The following is a 17,084-nucleotide window of genomic DNA, read 5'->3' as shown; positions in this document are numbered from 1 at the left end:
CTATTCAAGTTGGAATGGTGTGTCTTTATATTTGAGTTTACGGACATTGGATTGAGGAAAATGATCGGTTTTATTGTGTTGTGGGAACATTCTGAGGATGAATGGTTATAGAGGAACAGAGATTGCTTAAATTTGGTTATTTAGATCAGTGTTTCTCAACCATGTTCCTGAAGAATCACCAGCACTGCATGTTATGGATGTCTCCTTTGACTGTCACACTTATTACAGGTCTTTCAGTATCAGCTAATGAGCTGATAATCTGAATCAGATGTCTTTGGTTAAGGAGACATAGAAAATGTGCAGAGCTGGTGGTCCTCCAGGAACATGGTTGAGAAAAATTGTTTTAGAGTAACATAAAAAGTGCATATAAAAATGATAAATGTCAATGTGTTACATTTCCAAATGACTAGAAAACAAACAGTTACTGCTAAATCAGCTCCAACCACTTCCAACTCAGACCTGCTTAATGGTCTCCAGTAGTCTTGAACACCTTCATTAGTTTGATCAGCTGGGTTTAACTAGGGATGGAGCAAAACTGTGCAGAGCTGCGGCCCTTCAGGAATCCAGTTTGAGACTTATGTGCTGAATGGTCAACACCAAGCAGCAACCTCCCACTCTCCCTTGTGAAGCAAATATGAAAGTAGCTGAAACTGCAATTCATCGAAAATCCGCTAGTCCTGGCTCCATAATAGAGCAAATTTCTATTGCCCCACTGTTAAAATGGCCAACTTTATAGCAGAAAAAAAGGTGTTTGCAGCCTGGTACAAATAACGATTTTGGGTCATTTAGCTAATATTACCCTTCATGACAATTGTGAGGGGGTGAATTTTTTTTTATTTATATTAAGTCATTTTATATTATTTATATAAATTTTTCATTTATATTAAGTCTGCATAATTAAGGGCGTGGCCACTTGAGTGAAAGCTAGGTCTCGCTGATCTCCACTTCACCTCAGCTGATTCCGGCTCATTAGCTATTGAACTCTGCATATACATCATGTTTTTGTTTTGTTTTATGTGGCTTAACAGTTGCTTTTTGGAATAATTTCCTACAATTATCAGACAATAGAGCATGCTGTGTGCACTTAATTGTGCTCACAAACCATTCACGTGGCCTCCATTTCCCAAGTGAGTGAAATTATATACTTATATAGCATATCTATAAATGTATTTGTGTTATTTAAGATCATTTATATTTTTCTTTAGACCTGTAATGCACTCCAGAATCTGACAGATTGATCAGCTGTAAGCTATAGAACAGGCTATCTGAAACATGGTCATACAGTGTTATGTGTGGATTTCATCAATAGCTTTGCATTTACCAACAAGGACTGTATTTGGAAGTAATTCACCTTTTCCTCCTGTTGAAAAGCATCATAAGAACAATGTTTAGTGGCTCAATGCATTACAACAGTGTTTTTAAAAGATTAAACACTTTATTGGTATAGTACACAACCAAGCAAATGTGGTCAGAACACAAACGAGTCGCAGGTAATGAAGTATTAAGCATTTCTCCCAAAGAAAAGCCCATCTAAGCAAAATGCTAGCATTTTGCTCCGCCTACTTGCCCTTGTTTGGTATCCCCCGGTCAGTCCAATGATGCGTGAACAAAATGGCACCGGTTGGCCACACCCACGCCTACTGGTAGCTTCTTTTGCGTTCTTCAGAAACCAATGGGTGACGTCATGGATACTACGTCCATTTCTTTTACAGTCAATAGTCAGAACCTATTGTATTTGAAGGACGGCAGCTAAGTATATTTAAAATGACTATTATTATTTTGGGGCTGCATTGTGGATCCTTAAATAGAGCCTTTTAATGTGTCAAATAAATCTTTATGTATATACACACTCGACAAGATTTGGGGGGAATTTTAGTTTACTGGGGCAACAAACAAAACAAAACAGTATATTCAAGTGTTTTGATTTGTCTCTAAATCATATACACTTCATGACATTTAAAATGTAACATTATTGGCTATTTATTTTAGCTTACAATTCTGGCTCACATTTATCAATAAGCATTTCTAGTCTCTATTAACCCTTTAACTGCCCCACCAAGATTTTTTTCCCCTAATGTCCTTCTAATGTCGCTAGTTAACACACTCAATGCATTTTTTCCCAACACATCCCATAATTTCTAAAATATCAACCTCTACCAAATGGTTGAGATGTCGGTTTATGGTAAAAGTACCAGAATTAATAAATATACTATGATTACTTCCTGCTTTGCTACTGTTCGGACGTCTGCTCTGCTCTTTGCACTCTTGCTTTTATATTTTATACCCTAATTTTACTTGAGCCTATCAGCACAGTGCTCAAAAAACACAGCTTGAAGATCTACATCGAATCTACAAACTTTATGGAATATAGCTTTACTAACAAAAGGAAAATTATCGTCTAAACAATCCTCCCGCTACCAGCTGCTTACATTCCTGAGACGAGAAAACGCGGCTGTAAAATGCCTCTGGATCGGATTAAATCAGAATCTCACTGCTGTACAAACTGCCACAAACTTCTACAAAAGATTGCAGTGCTTAAAACGAAGTTACTTGCGATCCGACCAGAACTGCCGGATCACACAGGACCGCTTCATTGTGGACCCTCACAGCATACAGCCGGTGAGTCCCATAAATCTATTCTTGCCACTGTTTTGAGCACAGAAAAAACTGAATAAAACTGTTGAAAATGTGCGTGATAACAAATGGCCAAAACAAGGTGCAAGACCAAAGGGTACTCGCGGGGTCAGATGCTGTCGCATTAGCGTCTTCTACCCCAAATACAGCTCGGACTCAAATGCAGCTTCAGAACAGATATAAAGTTGAGTAATATGGGTGAAGAATCCCCAAATGCAGTCAGACAGAGATCGCATGACTCAGCAGCTAATCCTGCATAGAACACAGGCTCAAGGCCGACTAGAAAGCGGCATTCTGCTCCAATCGCACCTGAGATAAGAACACTAGTTGTAGGAGATTCAATAATCAGGAATTTTAGAAGAAAAGCTACAATTATATACTGCTTCCCTCATGCAACAGTTTCTGATGTAAACAAAGAACTTGAGGAAATTCTGAAAAAGCACAAGACTGCAAAATGAATTATCCATGTGGGGACGAATGATATTCAGAAGGAACAGTCAGAACTGCCCAAGAAAGTCTGTGAGACCTTGGAATCAGTTGAAAGATTAAAGGTTCAGCCATCCATCAGTGGACCACTCTCTGCATGCGGGACAACACTTAACCAGTGTAAACCATTATATAAAACGGTCATTCTTTAAATGACTTCGACGGTCATTATTTAAAACAATCAAACTATGGTCAACCATTTGATAGAGCAGCTAATTAAAGGGAAAAATTGTATTCCTCTAAAAATAAATATCCCATTTCATTTTCATTCATATAAAATTTACTGTCATCCACCCTGACTAGGCTACTTCACATCCTCTCAAACACTCGAAACCTGATCAAATTACATCACACTCAAAACAGACCCACATGTCAGACGAAACAGGTTAAAATTAGTTTTTATTATAATTATTAACTGATAGAGCAGAAACAGATGAAAAAAAAAAAAGTTTTTTTTTTGTTTTATTAATTTTTTTTACAATTCATAAAAGAGATGCTACACAATAAACGACGGCAGCATCCGAGGAGGAAATGGAATGGTGTTAGTTGTCAGCAGCAGGCAGTAGTCAGAACAGCATTTAAAAAAAAAATGGGGGTCTCTGTGGAAAACATTCCAGAGGCTTTCAAGATCGCTGACCGAGAAAGGGGAATCGAAAAGATCGAATCGATTGACATGTTCGTTGGACTGTGTTGACTAAGAAATCGGAGCCGTCATTTATAACATACATAACTGTTCAGCTAAAATACAGAGCATACTGCTAGCGAATCAAATCAGATGAAAGCAAAACGAAAGATGGTAAAAAAAAATAATTATAATAACAACTTGACCACCACCTAAACAGGTAGGACTTAAGTTCATTTAGCTAAGATCCCGTGCTACATTCAATAAGCAGTAATGCTTTCAACCCAAGCATTTCCTTTAAGGAACGATTAAGCCATGACTTCCAACAGGATCGAAAACAGGACATTTGAAGCATTCAAACACCCTAAACACAGTCCGATCTTCAATTCACAACCTTCTGAATCTATTTGGGAAGGAACTAATGGGATATCCTTCATCTAAAGTGACATTTATAAATAACACAACATCCGAATAATGCCTAGATGCTGCTGCGAAAAAGCCTAAAGGGGAAGCACATCACAACGGTAACTAAATGTGTAACTTGTTTCTGTAAAATAAAAAAAAAGAGCTACCATTGCTCAAACGAAAAGAAAAAAGAAAGAAGACGATCTACTAGTAGTCCTGTTGCAGCTGCTGCTTATTTATGTTAGTTACGTCCATCTCTGTAACCATCCCTGATGCACAATTCTTGGTTAAATGCCTTTTATAAGCTTACAAAGAAAAGAAAATGAAACAACCCAAAGTATTTAAAAATACACACTACACCAGCAGATGTATAACCACCTCAACGACAAATAACAATTCCTTAAACTCGCGGCCTTTAAAAAAAGGCCATTTCCAAAATGGTGGAATGAGTCCACAGTGAAGCTAAAAAACACAAACAAACAAACGAAAAAACACAAACATAAACTCCCGTATCTGTTCAAGAGACGCTGCGGGTAGATAAAGCATATAGATGGTCCACTGAAAGGTCATAAAACAATCTCTGGCGTCTTGCAGGAACTGCACGGTCCTGTGTCCTCCATCCCAAGTGTCCACGAGCTTCTAAAAACGCCTAATGGAGGCTTTAGTTTCACTTGATGGAGCAACTGCTCCGTAAATTGAGGGTCATGACCGCGGATGTGTATTAGATCGCTAAAGCCCGTTGGGTAATGGAGGGATTCAGTAGATGGATTCATTCGAAGGCCTGAAGAAAAGGTCCTTGCTTCTCCTTGCTCACTGATCCTGGTACAGCTCCTCCATTTGATAACCTATGGGGTCTTACCTGTGACTGTACAAACTAAGGGTCTCGGAACAAAGGAGAAATGGAGAGAAAATATAGCTTTTTTTTCTTTCTTTTTTTTTTCCTTTTTTACATTTTATTATTGCTTAACGGCAGGTTGTCTGATACCGAGAACCGACCGGACGTCCAAAAAGACAGAATTATAACTGGGAGAATATTTTCATCGGAGCATTATTTCCATGTGTTTGCCGTTTGGGAAATGGAGCGGGAAGGGATCATGTCCAAGAGGTACTCTCTCTGACGGTCCACCGGAGACGTTGTCCTGTGCACTGACAGACTGGGGTTCACATAAGCCATGGTGACACCTGCCGGGAGAGATTGTGAAGTGGTTATATACTCTATTATATTTAAAAGAGATTTAACTATGTGGTGTTTCTGAATAAGGACTGTTTGAAGAGTGTGATAGCGAGGTAATGGGGTTTAGTTCAACTAGCATTGTTGCTAATTTGTCATTATACCACAATGTGCTTATTAAAAAAAACGAATGTACCATTTAGGGCTGCACAATATAACGTTTCAGCATTGATAATAGCAATGTGTGCACACGCAATAGTCATGTCGCTGGATCTACAATGTTAAATTAGTATTATTATTGATCAGAATTTGAAAAACACTTTTGAAAACACTCATGATTTGAGTTTTTGCAATGTTTAACCATAAAGTTACCAAAACATTTATTATTTATGTGTGTTTTTATTATTTAATTCAGTTTATTCAGGCATAGGAAATTACATTTCTAACTTTAAGTAAGATTAATGGATTAATATATCAGCCATGGGATGATAACCGTTTTCAAAATCAAGGTTTTAAAACAGTCAACGTTTTCTGTTATACTGTACTTTTCAGAGGGTATACAGTTGAAGTCAGAATTATTAGCCCCCCTGAATTATTAGCCCCCCAGTTTATTTTTTCCCCAATTTCTGTTTAACGAAGAGAAAATTTATTCAACACATTTCTAATCATAATAGTTTTAATAACTCATTTCTAATAACTGATTTATTTTACCTTTGCCATGATGACAGAAAATAATATTTTACTAGATATTTTTCAAGACACTTCAATACAGCTTAAAGTGACATTTAAAGGTTTAACTAGGCTAATTAGGTTAACTAGGCAGGTTAGGGTAATTAGGCATGTTATTGTATAACAATGGTTTGTTCTGTACACTATAGAAAAAAATATAGCTTAAAGGGGCTAATAATTTATACCTTAAAAAGTTTTTTGAAAAATTAAAAACTGCTTTTATTCTATCTGAAATAAAACAAATAAGTCTTTTTCCAAAAGAAAAAATATTATCAGACATATTGTGAAAATTTCCTCGTTCTATTAAACATCATTTGGGAAATATTTAAAAAAGAAAACAATATTCAAATGGTGGCTAATAATTCTGACTTCAACTATATGTAATTTTTTGTTGTTGTTTGTTTTTTACATGTTTTTCAAAACTATTTCATTTAGTTTTTTTTAGGGCACGCAGAAAAAGAACCTCCATATCAAAAGTTACTGATCCAAAACATTTAAAATGTTTCTTAAAATAAAATAGTGTTCAAAGGGGAAGAAAGTTGTTTTTTTAGCCAGACAACTTATTTTAGAGCAGTAATCACAATACTTTTATATTTTTATACAAGGTTATCATATCGTCAGATTCTTATACCGGCCCATGCCTAATATATAGACTAATTTACATTAAATTTGTGTATCTAAATATTGCTAGACTTCCAGAAAATCATAAAGCACTGTATATATTATTTTTACAGTATTGTCAATGTTTGTGATTGGTTTATTGTAATTTATGTAGATGCACTGCTTTACAAAATCATCCCAATGTATCAAAAATTATGAATTCTTTCCAAATAGACGCAATGTCGCAATATATATCGCAGAAAAATTTAAATATCGCAATGTCAGGTTTTTTTCAATATCGTGCAGCCCTCGTACTATTTGAATTTTTACTGTGGTTTGCTGTGCAAATCATGATAACCGAGTTGAAGAATTTAAGGTATTGTTTGGATTTACATAGTAATGCAATATAAAAGAAAAAAAGAAAAGAAAAAAAGTAAAAAATAATTACGCTGATGAACAATAATCATGTTTTTTTTCCATTTTTGTTGGTCTTTTTTTATGTTCATTTTGTTATTTAGTCCCCATGTGATTTTAAAATCACATGGCAATCTTGTGCTTTAAAATTTAAAACTACCATATTCAATTCAATTCAAGTTTATTTGTATAGCGCTTTTCACAAAAATTATATATATATATATATATATATATATATATATATATATATATATATATATATATATAAAATATTTGACTAGATATAAGACACTTCTATACAGTTTAAAGTGACATTTAAAGGCTTAACTAGGTTAATTAGGTTAACTAGGCAGGTTAGGGTAATTAGGCAAGTAATTGCCTGTAGACAGTTGAAAAAAAAATAGCTTAAAGGGGCTAATAATTTTGACCTTAAAATGGTTCATAAAAAATTAAAAACTGCTTTTATTCTAGACGAAATAAAATAAGACTTTCTTCAGAACACAAAATATTATTATCATTTGGGAAATATTTAAAAAAGAAAAAAAATTCAACTGCAACCATGTGTGTGTGTGTGTATATATATATATATATGATATAAATATGATATAAAAACAACAAAATGTATAAATATTAGTAATTATTAAATGAATATTTACGATGGTAACAGGTTTAGGATTGCTCACTTCTTAATAATAACAATTGTTATATTATAATAGATACATTTATTACACTTATTTTCATGATGCAAAACATTTTTCCTTCAAAAACTGGCACTGCACTGCAACAAAACTGTTATGATGGGAACAGTTGATGATTTAAAAAAAAGAAGAAGAAGAAGAAGAAGAAGAAGAAAAAAAGGAAAACATTTCAAGAATGGTAAAAAATAAAATGTATTAAAAATAAATAAAACTTAACAAGCCGAAACCATGTCAAATGTTAAAAAAAACATTAGTAAGTTAACAAAACTAAAATTAGCTTCTGTTTCAGAAATGTTTGGAAAATGTGGGGGAAAAGGTCAGAACAGGCTAAACTATTGTTTACCTATACCTATAGTGTGTTATACTCTGTTACAGTGGCACCTCTGCCCAGTTTTTGCCCTTTGCTATCAATGTACACTAAATACGGTGGTAGGATACAGGAAAAGAGGAGACAGGAAGGGGCAGTTTTTTTTAAGTAGGCGTCATCTACCTGTGGTGCCGCTGTTCTGTTTCCTCCAGGTATTGGTGGTGGCTTTGTTGCTGCTGGTGCCCTTTTCCCCTGCCCTCACGGCATGCTTACCTGGCCTGCTGACCAGCGCGGCGGCCGTGGCGGCGTTCTGGAGCTGAGAGGAGGTGGAAAAGCTGTGGCTCACACGTGCGCCCGCATTCACTACCTGCTGCACGGTGCGGGAAAGCTGGCCTGGAGTCTGAGGAGAAAAACATGCCAGGTGAACACATGATGCTATACACTTGATTCATGAAATCTTAATTAGAGAGAGTAACATTGTTGCATATTGGCGATAAAAATGGAAAGAGTGAATAACTTAGGCTAATGTCATAGGCTAATGCCATGAGCCCACAAAGAATCTGCACACACAGAAATCCACAGATGTTTAGCCCATTGTTGGGTCTATTTATTGACTTATGTAAATGTTTGTAAATGTATATTAATTTCAGTATTCTTATTGCGTGATATGCAAGTGATTTATTTACAATAAAGTTTGTAAAGTAATATTTTCAGACTTTTAGTAGATGTATTATATGAGACTTGCTTTGTTTACCAAACAAATTAACCTAATAGAATTTACATTGTAAACTTAAAACCCAAAATAAAAAAAAACACAACTTTTATTTAATGTTTTTAGTTACAATACTCCTGACAAACCATTCTGCACTCAAAAAAAAAAAATAATAATTACTTCTGTTTGTTCAAACTACCTGTTGAAAATGAGCTGAAACAACACACTTCTTGTCATTTCTTTGGCCAATTTTTTGTTTTATGTTCAGTCCACTTAAATTTGTAAACTATTAAGTTAACTTAAGTGTTTTTAGAAAGTGATTTTAGAAAGAATGAAAAAGAAAGAAAAGAAAGAAAAAGGAAACAAAGATAAAGGAAAAAAGAAAGAAAGAAAAAAGAGAAGAAATAAAGAAAAAAGAAAAGGAAGAAAGAAAGAAAGAAAAAAAGAAAGAAAGACAGAAAGAAAGAAAAAAAGAAAGAAAGAAGAAAAGAAAGAAAGAAAGAAAGAAAGAAAGAAAAATAAGTAAGAAAGAAAGAAAGAAAGAAAGAAAGAAAGAAAAAAATAAGGAAGAAAGAAAAAAGAAAAAGAACAGAAAGAAAAAAGGATAAAAGAAAAAAGCATAAGAAAAAAAGGTAGAAGAAAAAAAAGAAAGAAAAGAAATAAGAAAGAAAAAAGGAAAAAGAAAGAAAAAAGAAAAGAACGAAAGAAAGAAAAATGACGAAAGAAAGAAAAAAGAAAGTAAAAGGAAAAAGAAAGAAAGAAAAAAGAAAGAAAGAAAGAAAAAAGAAAGTAAAAGGAAAAAAGAAAGAAAGAAAAAAGGATGAAAGAAAAAAGAAAAAGAGAAAAGAAAGAAAGAAAAAAGGAAGAAAGAAAGACAAATAGATAGACAGAGAGATTTTAAAAATGTAAAATACACAGGCATGGTATGAGTGTCCTTTACCTGCTTGATGGTTGTGGTGTGGTAGTGACCCCTGTTGGTCTGCTGGGGCAGCGACGCGCGCACCTGCTTATACTGCGGTGACACCAGCACGTGTTCTGCTTTAATAACGGGCGAGGATGAGGAGGATGAAGAGGAGGTGGTGGTGGTCTTGGGCGAGGCGGCCTGCTGCAGGATGCGCTGCTCGATCTCCTGCTCCTGCTGCAAGGCTTTGACGAAGGCGGCCTTCAGTCGGCTGGTGTGCTCGGCCTTCAGTACTTTCTTCTGGTTGGAGCTCATGCAGTGCTCACACAGGATGGAGCCGTTGTTCTTCTCCTGCCTCCAGCGAGAGGTGAAGTCCGTCTGGCACTGGGCGCATGTGAAGGGTTCCTTGGGTGCCGTGTTGGACGCAGAATCACTCTGTTGATGCTTACCTGGAGCGAAAACACAGAGCGTTACAGATTGTAAAGTTTAATATTATATAAACAGGGTTTCCACTCTTTGATGAACAGCAGATTCAAGGACTTTTTAAAGCACCATTCATTTCAAAATAAGCCCCTTTGTTATGCCTCATTTCCACTGAATGGTACGGTGCAGTTCGGTACGGGTCACCTTTATCAGGCTTGTGTCTCCACTGCCAAAGAGTACCAATGGTACCCTTTTTGTGGGCGTGGTGTACGACAGTTTCAGTCGATGCCATTCTTGCTCAAGGAAATGTCAAAGTAAAGCTGTACAGGTCATTCACATATCATATACAAAACAGATGCTCATACACATAAATAGGCCTACTTGTGTATAAATGTTCATTACTAACCTTTTATGAACAGGATTTGATTACAGCTGCAGATCAATGATAATGCCAAATAGTCTACTGTAACGTAACTGTAACATATGAAGCCTAACAATCTCTGAAAAGCTACCCATCACAAAAACAAAAATACCCAAAACATACATTTAGGCCCTATTTGAGTTCATAAACGATACGAAACATACAGTCAGCACAAACCTCTCATTTTTAGAGGTTTGTTCATCTTTCAGGTTGCTGAAAGAATCATTCGCGTCTTTGTTTTTTTGAGCTTCTCTTTTGCTTTTTCACGCTTTATTCTCACGTTTGTGTTTCTAAAAGGATCAGATGTCAGAAGCACTTCAATAATCATGCGAACGTTATCATCATCAACTCATGAAGTTTGTTATTTCAGCAAATAGAGCTCTCTGGAGAAAGTGAAACCACTCGTGCTTTTAGACGGCCTCATCAACAACAACAGGACATTTGGCAGATTTTGTTTTTCTTGACTTTTTCTTGGCGAGTTGACCATGGCTCGTTATTATATGTATATATTATTACGATTTAATAAAATGGTGCTTCCTTTGTTTAATACTCCTGGCTTGTGCACAGGCTAGTGATATTTCTCCTTTCACCTTTTGGTTTCCTTTTGTTGTGCTAGGTACCCTTTGGAAAGGGTCCCCAAAAAGTGGTTCGCTTTTTGGTACCTTTTGACAGTGGAAACGGACATAAAAGCGTACCGAACCAAACCACCGGCCATAATTCACACCCGCAGGACATGTAGCGCAATGAAAGACCTTACAGTACTTAAAATTTTACTTCTATTTAATATCGCCGTTAAAATATCAGATTAATGACGATGTTTTGAACCATCAATTAACTGTAATTTCATCAAATTTGTTAAATTCAATACTGCTAATATTTAAGTGTGGTTTGTGAAATATAGCTAAAATGTGCACTATTTGTTAAAGTTCTTGCACAAGATTTAAATTTTGCATTTTTAAATTAATTACTACTCATTTATGTTCTGTTTTTGACAGCAGCACAGTACAATTGCTGAAATAACAATTTAATCACTTCAAATTAAATTCAAGCATTTTTAAAGACCTATGCAGAGATGAGTAGTAACGAAGTACAAATACTTTGTTACTGCAGTAGATTTTTCTGGACAACTTTTACGCCTTACATTTTTATGCAAATATCTCTACTTTCTCTTCCTTAATTTTTTAAATCAGGCTTGTTACTTTTGTTTTCATATGTTTGGTATTTATAATATCTCCTGTCACAATTTTAGCACCTCTTTGATCCAGTCAGTCTATTTTTCGTTACTGTGCACTTCAGTGTGCAGCTTTTTCAACCAAGGCTATCATGCACCATATGCAAGCTAATTTATACAGATTACTATGAGAAAGGCAAGGATGATTGCACAGATAAGATAGAGGGAGACGGCGAATTTAACATGACTGTTGCTGCCCTCTTTACACGGTGATAAGACATTTGACTCGATCAGATCACAGGTAAACAAGAAAGACACAAAAACATGCCATACAAATGCTTAAGGTAAACAGTCTTTTGTCCACTTCCGATCATACTGCGTGGGATTTCTCTGGTCTTTCAATCTTATACTGCAAAAAAATGTTTTATTTGTAAAGATTTGTACATTTAGTACTAAAACAATCAAATATTTTATAAAAAACTTTATGCATCGAGATTTATTTCCGCTGAGTTCATATTTCCTAATAGAGAATTTATGCTGTTTAACAGTTTTTTTTTTAGATTTTTTTAATAACTATATGACTTTACATATATGCATATTCAGCTTCAATTCATTTTTAACAAATGTTTTACAACAACAGTAACTATACTGGGCAATTTATGAATAAAACAATGCAAAAGATCCTGAATTTATCGCGTGAATAAAAGATCATGCACGTTTTGTAGGTTGTAGTCAGGCCTGTGTTTGTAGCATTTGGAGTTAAATGTTATTGTTATTGTAATGTTAAATTTTCCACAATGCCCTGGAAAAAAACACTAAAATAACGGGTTATGTATGAGATATGTAATATTATCAACATATTCAATAAAAAAAAATTCAAATATAAAATTCAATACATTAGACAGAATTCAGTGTAAAATGTTAGACATTATTTATAAAGTTATACAGGCCTACAGCATCAGGATGATGATACATGGGGGGGAAACCGGATATTTACCCATCTAGTAAAACTAAAACATATAGTAGTAATGGGTACTTTTTACTTAAGTACATTTTTGAGGCCGTAATTTACTTTTACTTAAGTACAAAAGTGTAATCAGTACTTCAACTTTTACCAGAGTCATTTTAAACATGAGTATCTGTACTTCTGCTTAAGTAAAGGATTTGTGTAATTTTGCCATCTCTGGACCTATGTTTGCTTGAAGTACTTTCCAGGCCTTAAATACGTACGTTTTAAAAATAAAGTACTATCAAACCCTGCATATAGGTGCTACCTGTGTTGTCGAAAGCAGACTTTAATATCAGTGAGTAGCCCCACATAGAATCATTAACATTTTGTACACATAATTCAATCTACTTGTTTACTTGTGTATTTTTGTCAAAAATATATGGAATAATGTACAATACAATTTGTATAAGATTGTTTTGTTTCTGTATTAATGTATTATATGAGTGAGTGCTTTTGTAGCTTAGTGTAGCTTACCAAACAAGTGATTAAAAAAGGATTTCCAATGTTAATCTTAAAATAAAAATAGCAAAGATTTCAGCTTCTACATTCTCAAAATCATTCCACATAATTTCATATGGCAAGCAAAAAAAAAAAATAAATAAAAAAAATCCACATTCTATCTGGCCCTGATAATCAGAACTGAAATTTGAGTAGATGTTTAACCAACCAGAATTGTTGAAGAATCTACTCAACGGTTGTCACAAAAAAAAAATCCAAAATTCTGGTTTCATCACTTTTTCAGTACTCATTAGTATAGAAGTTAGTACTTCTGACAACACTGCATGTTGTAAGGCTGGACTTACTTTTAGCCAATGTGTCTAGCAGGTTCTGGACCACCATTTCAAGCCCAACCAGGTAAATGAACTCATTATTGGCTGCTGAGGGCAGGAAATTGAGCTCTGGCGCAGGAGGTTTAGGAGGTGGGATCTCAAGCAGGGTTTTCTCCAGCTGTTTCCGTAAAGCAAGCTTTGCAGCTGCCTGTCGACTAGCAGGAGAGTCATTGGCATTGGAGGAGCTGCTGCCCAAACCAGACTGTGAGGTCTTTAAACCGGTTGAAGAGGCCTGGATGTCAGAAACAGAGATAAAAAATTTAGATCTGCAGCAACTACTAATAATACTGAAATAATAAACAAGCGAGTTAATTACCTGCGAGACCATGACGTTTGCATTGCCTACGTTTGCCACACGGATCAGGCCTTGCTGGATTATCCTCTGGCCCTGCACCTGCACTGTGGGTACGGATGTTCTCGCGCCCAGAAGTAGAGGAGGAGGACCGGAACCCGAGTGCTGCTGCTGCTGCTGTTGCCGTAGAGTGGCAATCTGCTGTGGGGTCACAGCAATGGGCTTTAACACAAACACCAAACATTAATCTCAAAATTTAATGACTTTTAGTGAGGAATCAGGCTGTAGCTGCACATACCTGTGAGCCTCTGACTAAAGGTGGCATAACTACGGTATTATGGGTGCTGTGCTTGGAGACCTGTGCTCCACCTCGAACCAGAGGAGGAGGAATGACTGTTCCTGAGTTTCGGTTGGAGACCTGAAAACAATAAGGGAGTGCTTACATGACATCTTTTATGGTTTTGGCTATTCTTTGTGGGTTTAAAAATGTTAAAACTGTACATTTTTGAAAATGATACCATTATTGTTTCCAGGCAATTTTGGGAAAACGCAGATATCAGTGTTTAATATGCAAACATCTACAAGTACTTGCCGACCAAAACAATAGTAAACTAAAAGACCAAATGTGTGCAGACATGAACGGTTTCTTAAAGTGACATTGCCGCGTACTAGCTTGGAATGTATAAAACGGCATTTTATCAGTTTGGTACGTTGTACATTTAGTAAGGTTGCACAATATTGGAAAAAAAAAAAAAAAAAAAAAAAACGGACATTTTCATTCACTGTGATAAATATTACGATATAATTGCAATTTGAGCAGATAACTTAAATTGCTTGTAAAGAGTTCATAATTTTAGATTTATTGGGATGATTCTGTAAGCGTATCTGCATTTAATATTTTAAAAAACGACAAGCAAAGTTAAATACAACAGAGAAAAGACGCAGATAAACAATTATTCACGTTTTTCTGGCAAGTCAAACGGTTTTCAAAGACAGAAATTAACTAATCACCGTTTAATAATTATAATAATAATAATAATAACACTTTCATTTTAATTGAGTAAATAATTATATCACGTACAATTAAGCTACAAAGGTTTCATTTAATGTGCCCAAACGGCTTAAATTTGCTTCAAATTCTTACATTCAGGTCTTAAAGACACATGCAAAAATAAACTTTCAATCTAAGGTTAAAATATTAAATGACTCCACTATGTTATTAACTTTAATGTCTGGTCAACTATAATACCAACTACATGGCAGATCTCTGCGATGTGATTGTTGCAGAATCGTACATTGCGATATCGATGCTGAAACGATATATTGTGCAGCCATAATATTTAGAAGACCATTTGTTCCAGTGTGACTTATAGAAGAAAAGTCAACCATTTGTACCGTTTTAACTAATTTGTTATTGAAATAGACATTGAAAATGGAATTGAAACTGAGGCCATTAAGTGACTTCAGTAGATATTAATGGTGTTATCAGTGGCATATTTAACCAACAAGCAAACAAAGCGATTGAAATTTTTTCCTGAGCATTATTACGTGGCCAGTGCTCCCTATACACAGAAAATGCATTTGCAAGAATTAAACAGTAAAATTAATCACAACTTTTATTCACCTCCATTTCAGCTTTGTCGGCTGTCTCTATGGCAAAAATCATTTTTAATAATACAAATGTAATAAATACGTTAACAACAGACAAACAATTGTTATATCAGACTTTTCACAATAATATAGGATAAAAATTCTAAAATGCAAAAAAATCTTTAAATGACAGTGAAAGTAAAAAGTGAACATATTCAAAAGCAACTTCAATTACTTATTAGCTGTATCCAATAACATTGCATCAGCTGCGCATTACCCTTAAATCTACCTGCTGTTTTACTTAAGCTATGTAATCTGGCAAGCATTCGCAAAAGCTCTCCCTACACTGTTGAAAACGGCATGGAGGATCGGAAAACACTAGTAGATATGCAAGATGGAGTTCAGTACCCACCTCAAACAAGTGTCAAAGTCAATCTATTCTTGTATATCTGTGCTGTTTGTTCCAACTACATCTGTGATTAAATATCTTGACTAATGAAAATTGAAAGTGAAAAATCATGTTGCGTACACACAGTATTACAGACTGAACAGTACTCACCTGTAGGGGTCCTTTAGTGGACGAGATGCTGCCCCGGACGAGAGGTGGAGGAGCAGCCACAGAATTGCTCGACTGCAAAACACAAGGGGTCACAAGGGGTTACTAGCCTTGTTTACAAACATGGCATTATTTGGTGTTATGTTGTGTCTGAGGGTCGAATTGTTATGACTGCTGAAGTTACCTTTTGCACAGCATCTTTTTGGATCTGACTCTGCCGGAGTTTCTTCAGCAGGACGAGTTTGGCCTCTTGCAGACGCAGCTCTTCTTGCAGCTGCTTGATGATGTGTGTACGTTCGGCCGGGCTGCTTTTCTACACATATCATAGAGAAAAAAACAAGTGCCATTAGGAAGTAAATAAGACATCTGATGTACATAGTCAATGCGAATAAGATGGATAGAAAGATGGATGGATGGATGGATGTTTAAAAAAAGTAGCATTACCATTAACATATCAGTATCAGTCTTCTTAAAAGTGTAGCTGACCCCATTCATACAAGGACTAGAAGGCTCATTGTCTGACAGAACAATGACATCATCATCTGGTGTCGAAGGTCGCTCTTTCTTTATGTCGCTGAGAGGGACAGATAAAAAAGAAAGAGGAGTCAGGGATAAGAAAAGCCCATTGATGTTATGTTCCACATTAAAAATTCTTCTGTAAGTATAAAGAACTTCAGCAGTATACATTATGACCAGTAGGTACAAAATTGTCTGTATGAATTAAATGCTCAGATGATTTTTAAAAGGTAATTGGCGAAGTAACTAATTTGTGAAATAATTGAACAATGCACTAGGTTGTATATCCCACAATACACTGAAGTGTATAAAGACCATATAATACTATAATACTATTAAAATATTTTGGTTAATTATTTGGCCTTCTTGTCTCTGAACTTATTCAAAAATCTGTAAATTCAATATGGTTTAACCTCTTAAGGCCCAAGGTGTGTTTTTACATGCACTTTATTTCTCTTTGCTATTTGGGCTTATTGGAACCTAATTAGAATAAAAATCTAAGTATCATTTTTTGAAACAATGTACTTTTAGAGAAAGATGATGTCCATATATGTGGACTCATGGTCCGAATTTACATAAAACACTTTTTCCTGAATG

General features: G+C 35.3%; 1 protein-coding gene across 3 annotated transcripts in view; it reads right to left on the bottom strand.

The window, feature by feature from the left end:
* Nucleotides 1-3,492: 3,492 nt before the first annotated feature.
* Nucleotides 3,493-17,084, bottom strand: part of gatad2ab (GATA zinc finger domain containing 2Ab) — a 99,923-nt gene continuing 86,331 nt past the window's right edge. For 2 of the 3 annotated variants that reach the window (XM_056447400.1, XM_056447402.1), the window contains exons 3-11: nt 16,416-16,545; nt 16,156-16,284; nt 15,975-16,046; nt 14,124-14,243; nt 13,850-14,047; nt 13,507-13,765; nt 9,719-10,128; nt 8,250-8,466; nt 3,493-5,329 (exon numbers count right to left, since the gene is read on the bottom strand). In XM_056447400.1, the coding sequence (XP_056303375.1) occupies nt 5,196-5,329; nt 8,250-8,466; nt 9,719-10,128; nt 13,507-13,765; nt 13,850-14,047; nt 14,124-14,243; nt 15,975-16,046; nt 16,156-16,284; nt 16,416-16,545 (1,669 nt within the window). In that variant the 3' untranslated portion in view covers nt 3,493-5,195. The remainder of the gene's footprint in view (nt 5,330-8,249; nt 8,467-9,718; nt 10,129-13,506; nt 13,766-13,849; nt 14,048-14,123; nt 14,244-15,974; nt 16,047-16,155; nt 16,285-16,415; nt 16,546-17,084) is intronic. The other variant, XM_056447401.1, reaches the window with a different exon arrangement.

Source organism: Danio aesculapii, chromosome 22, assembly GCF_903798145.1.
Source record: "Danio aesculapii chromosome 22, fDanAes4.1, whole genome shotgun sequence".
Lineage (NCBI taxonomy): Eukaryota > Metazoa > Chordata > Actinopteri > Cypriniformes > Danionidae > Danio > Danio aesculapii.
Note: the sequence above shows the minus strand (reverse complement) of the source record. Positions and strands in the feature narration are given on the sequence as shown.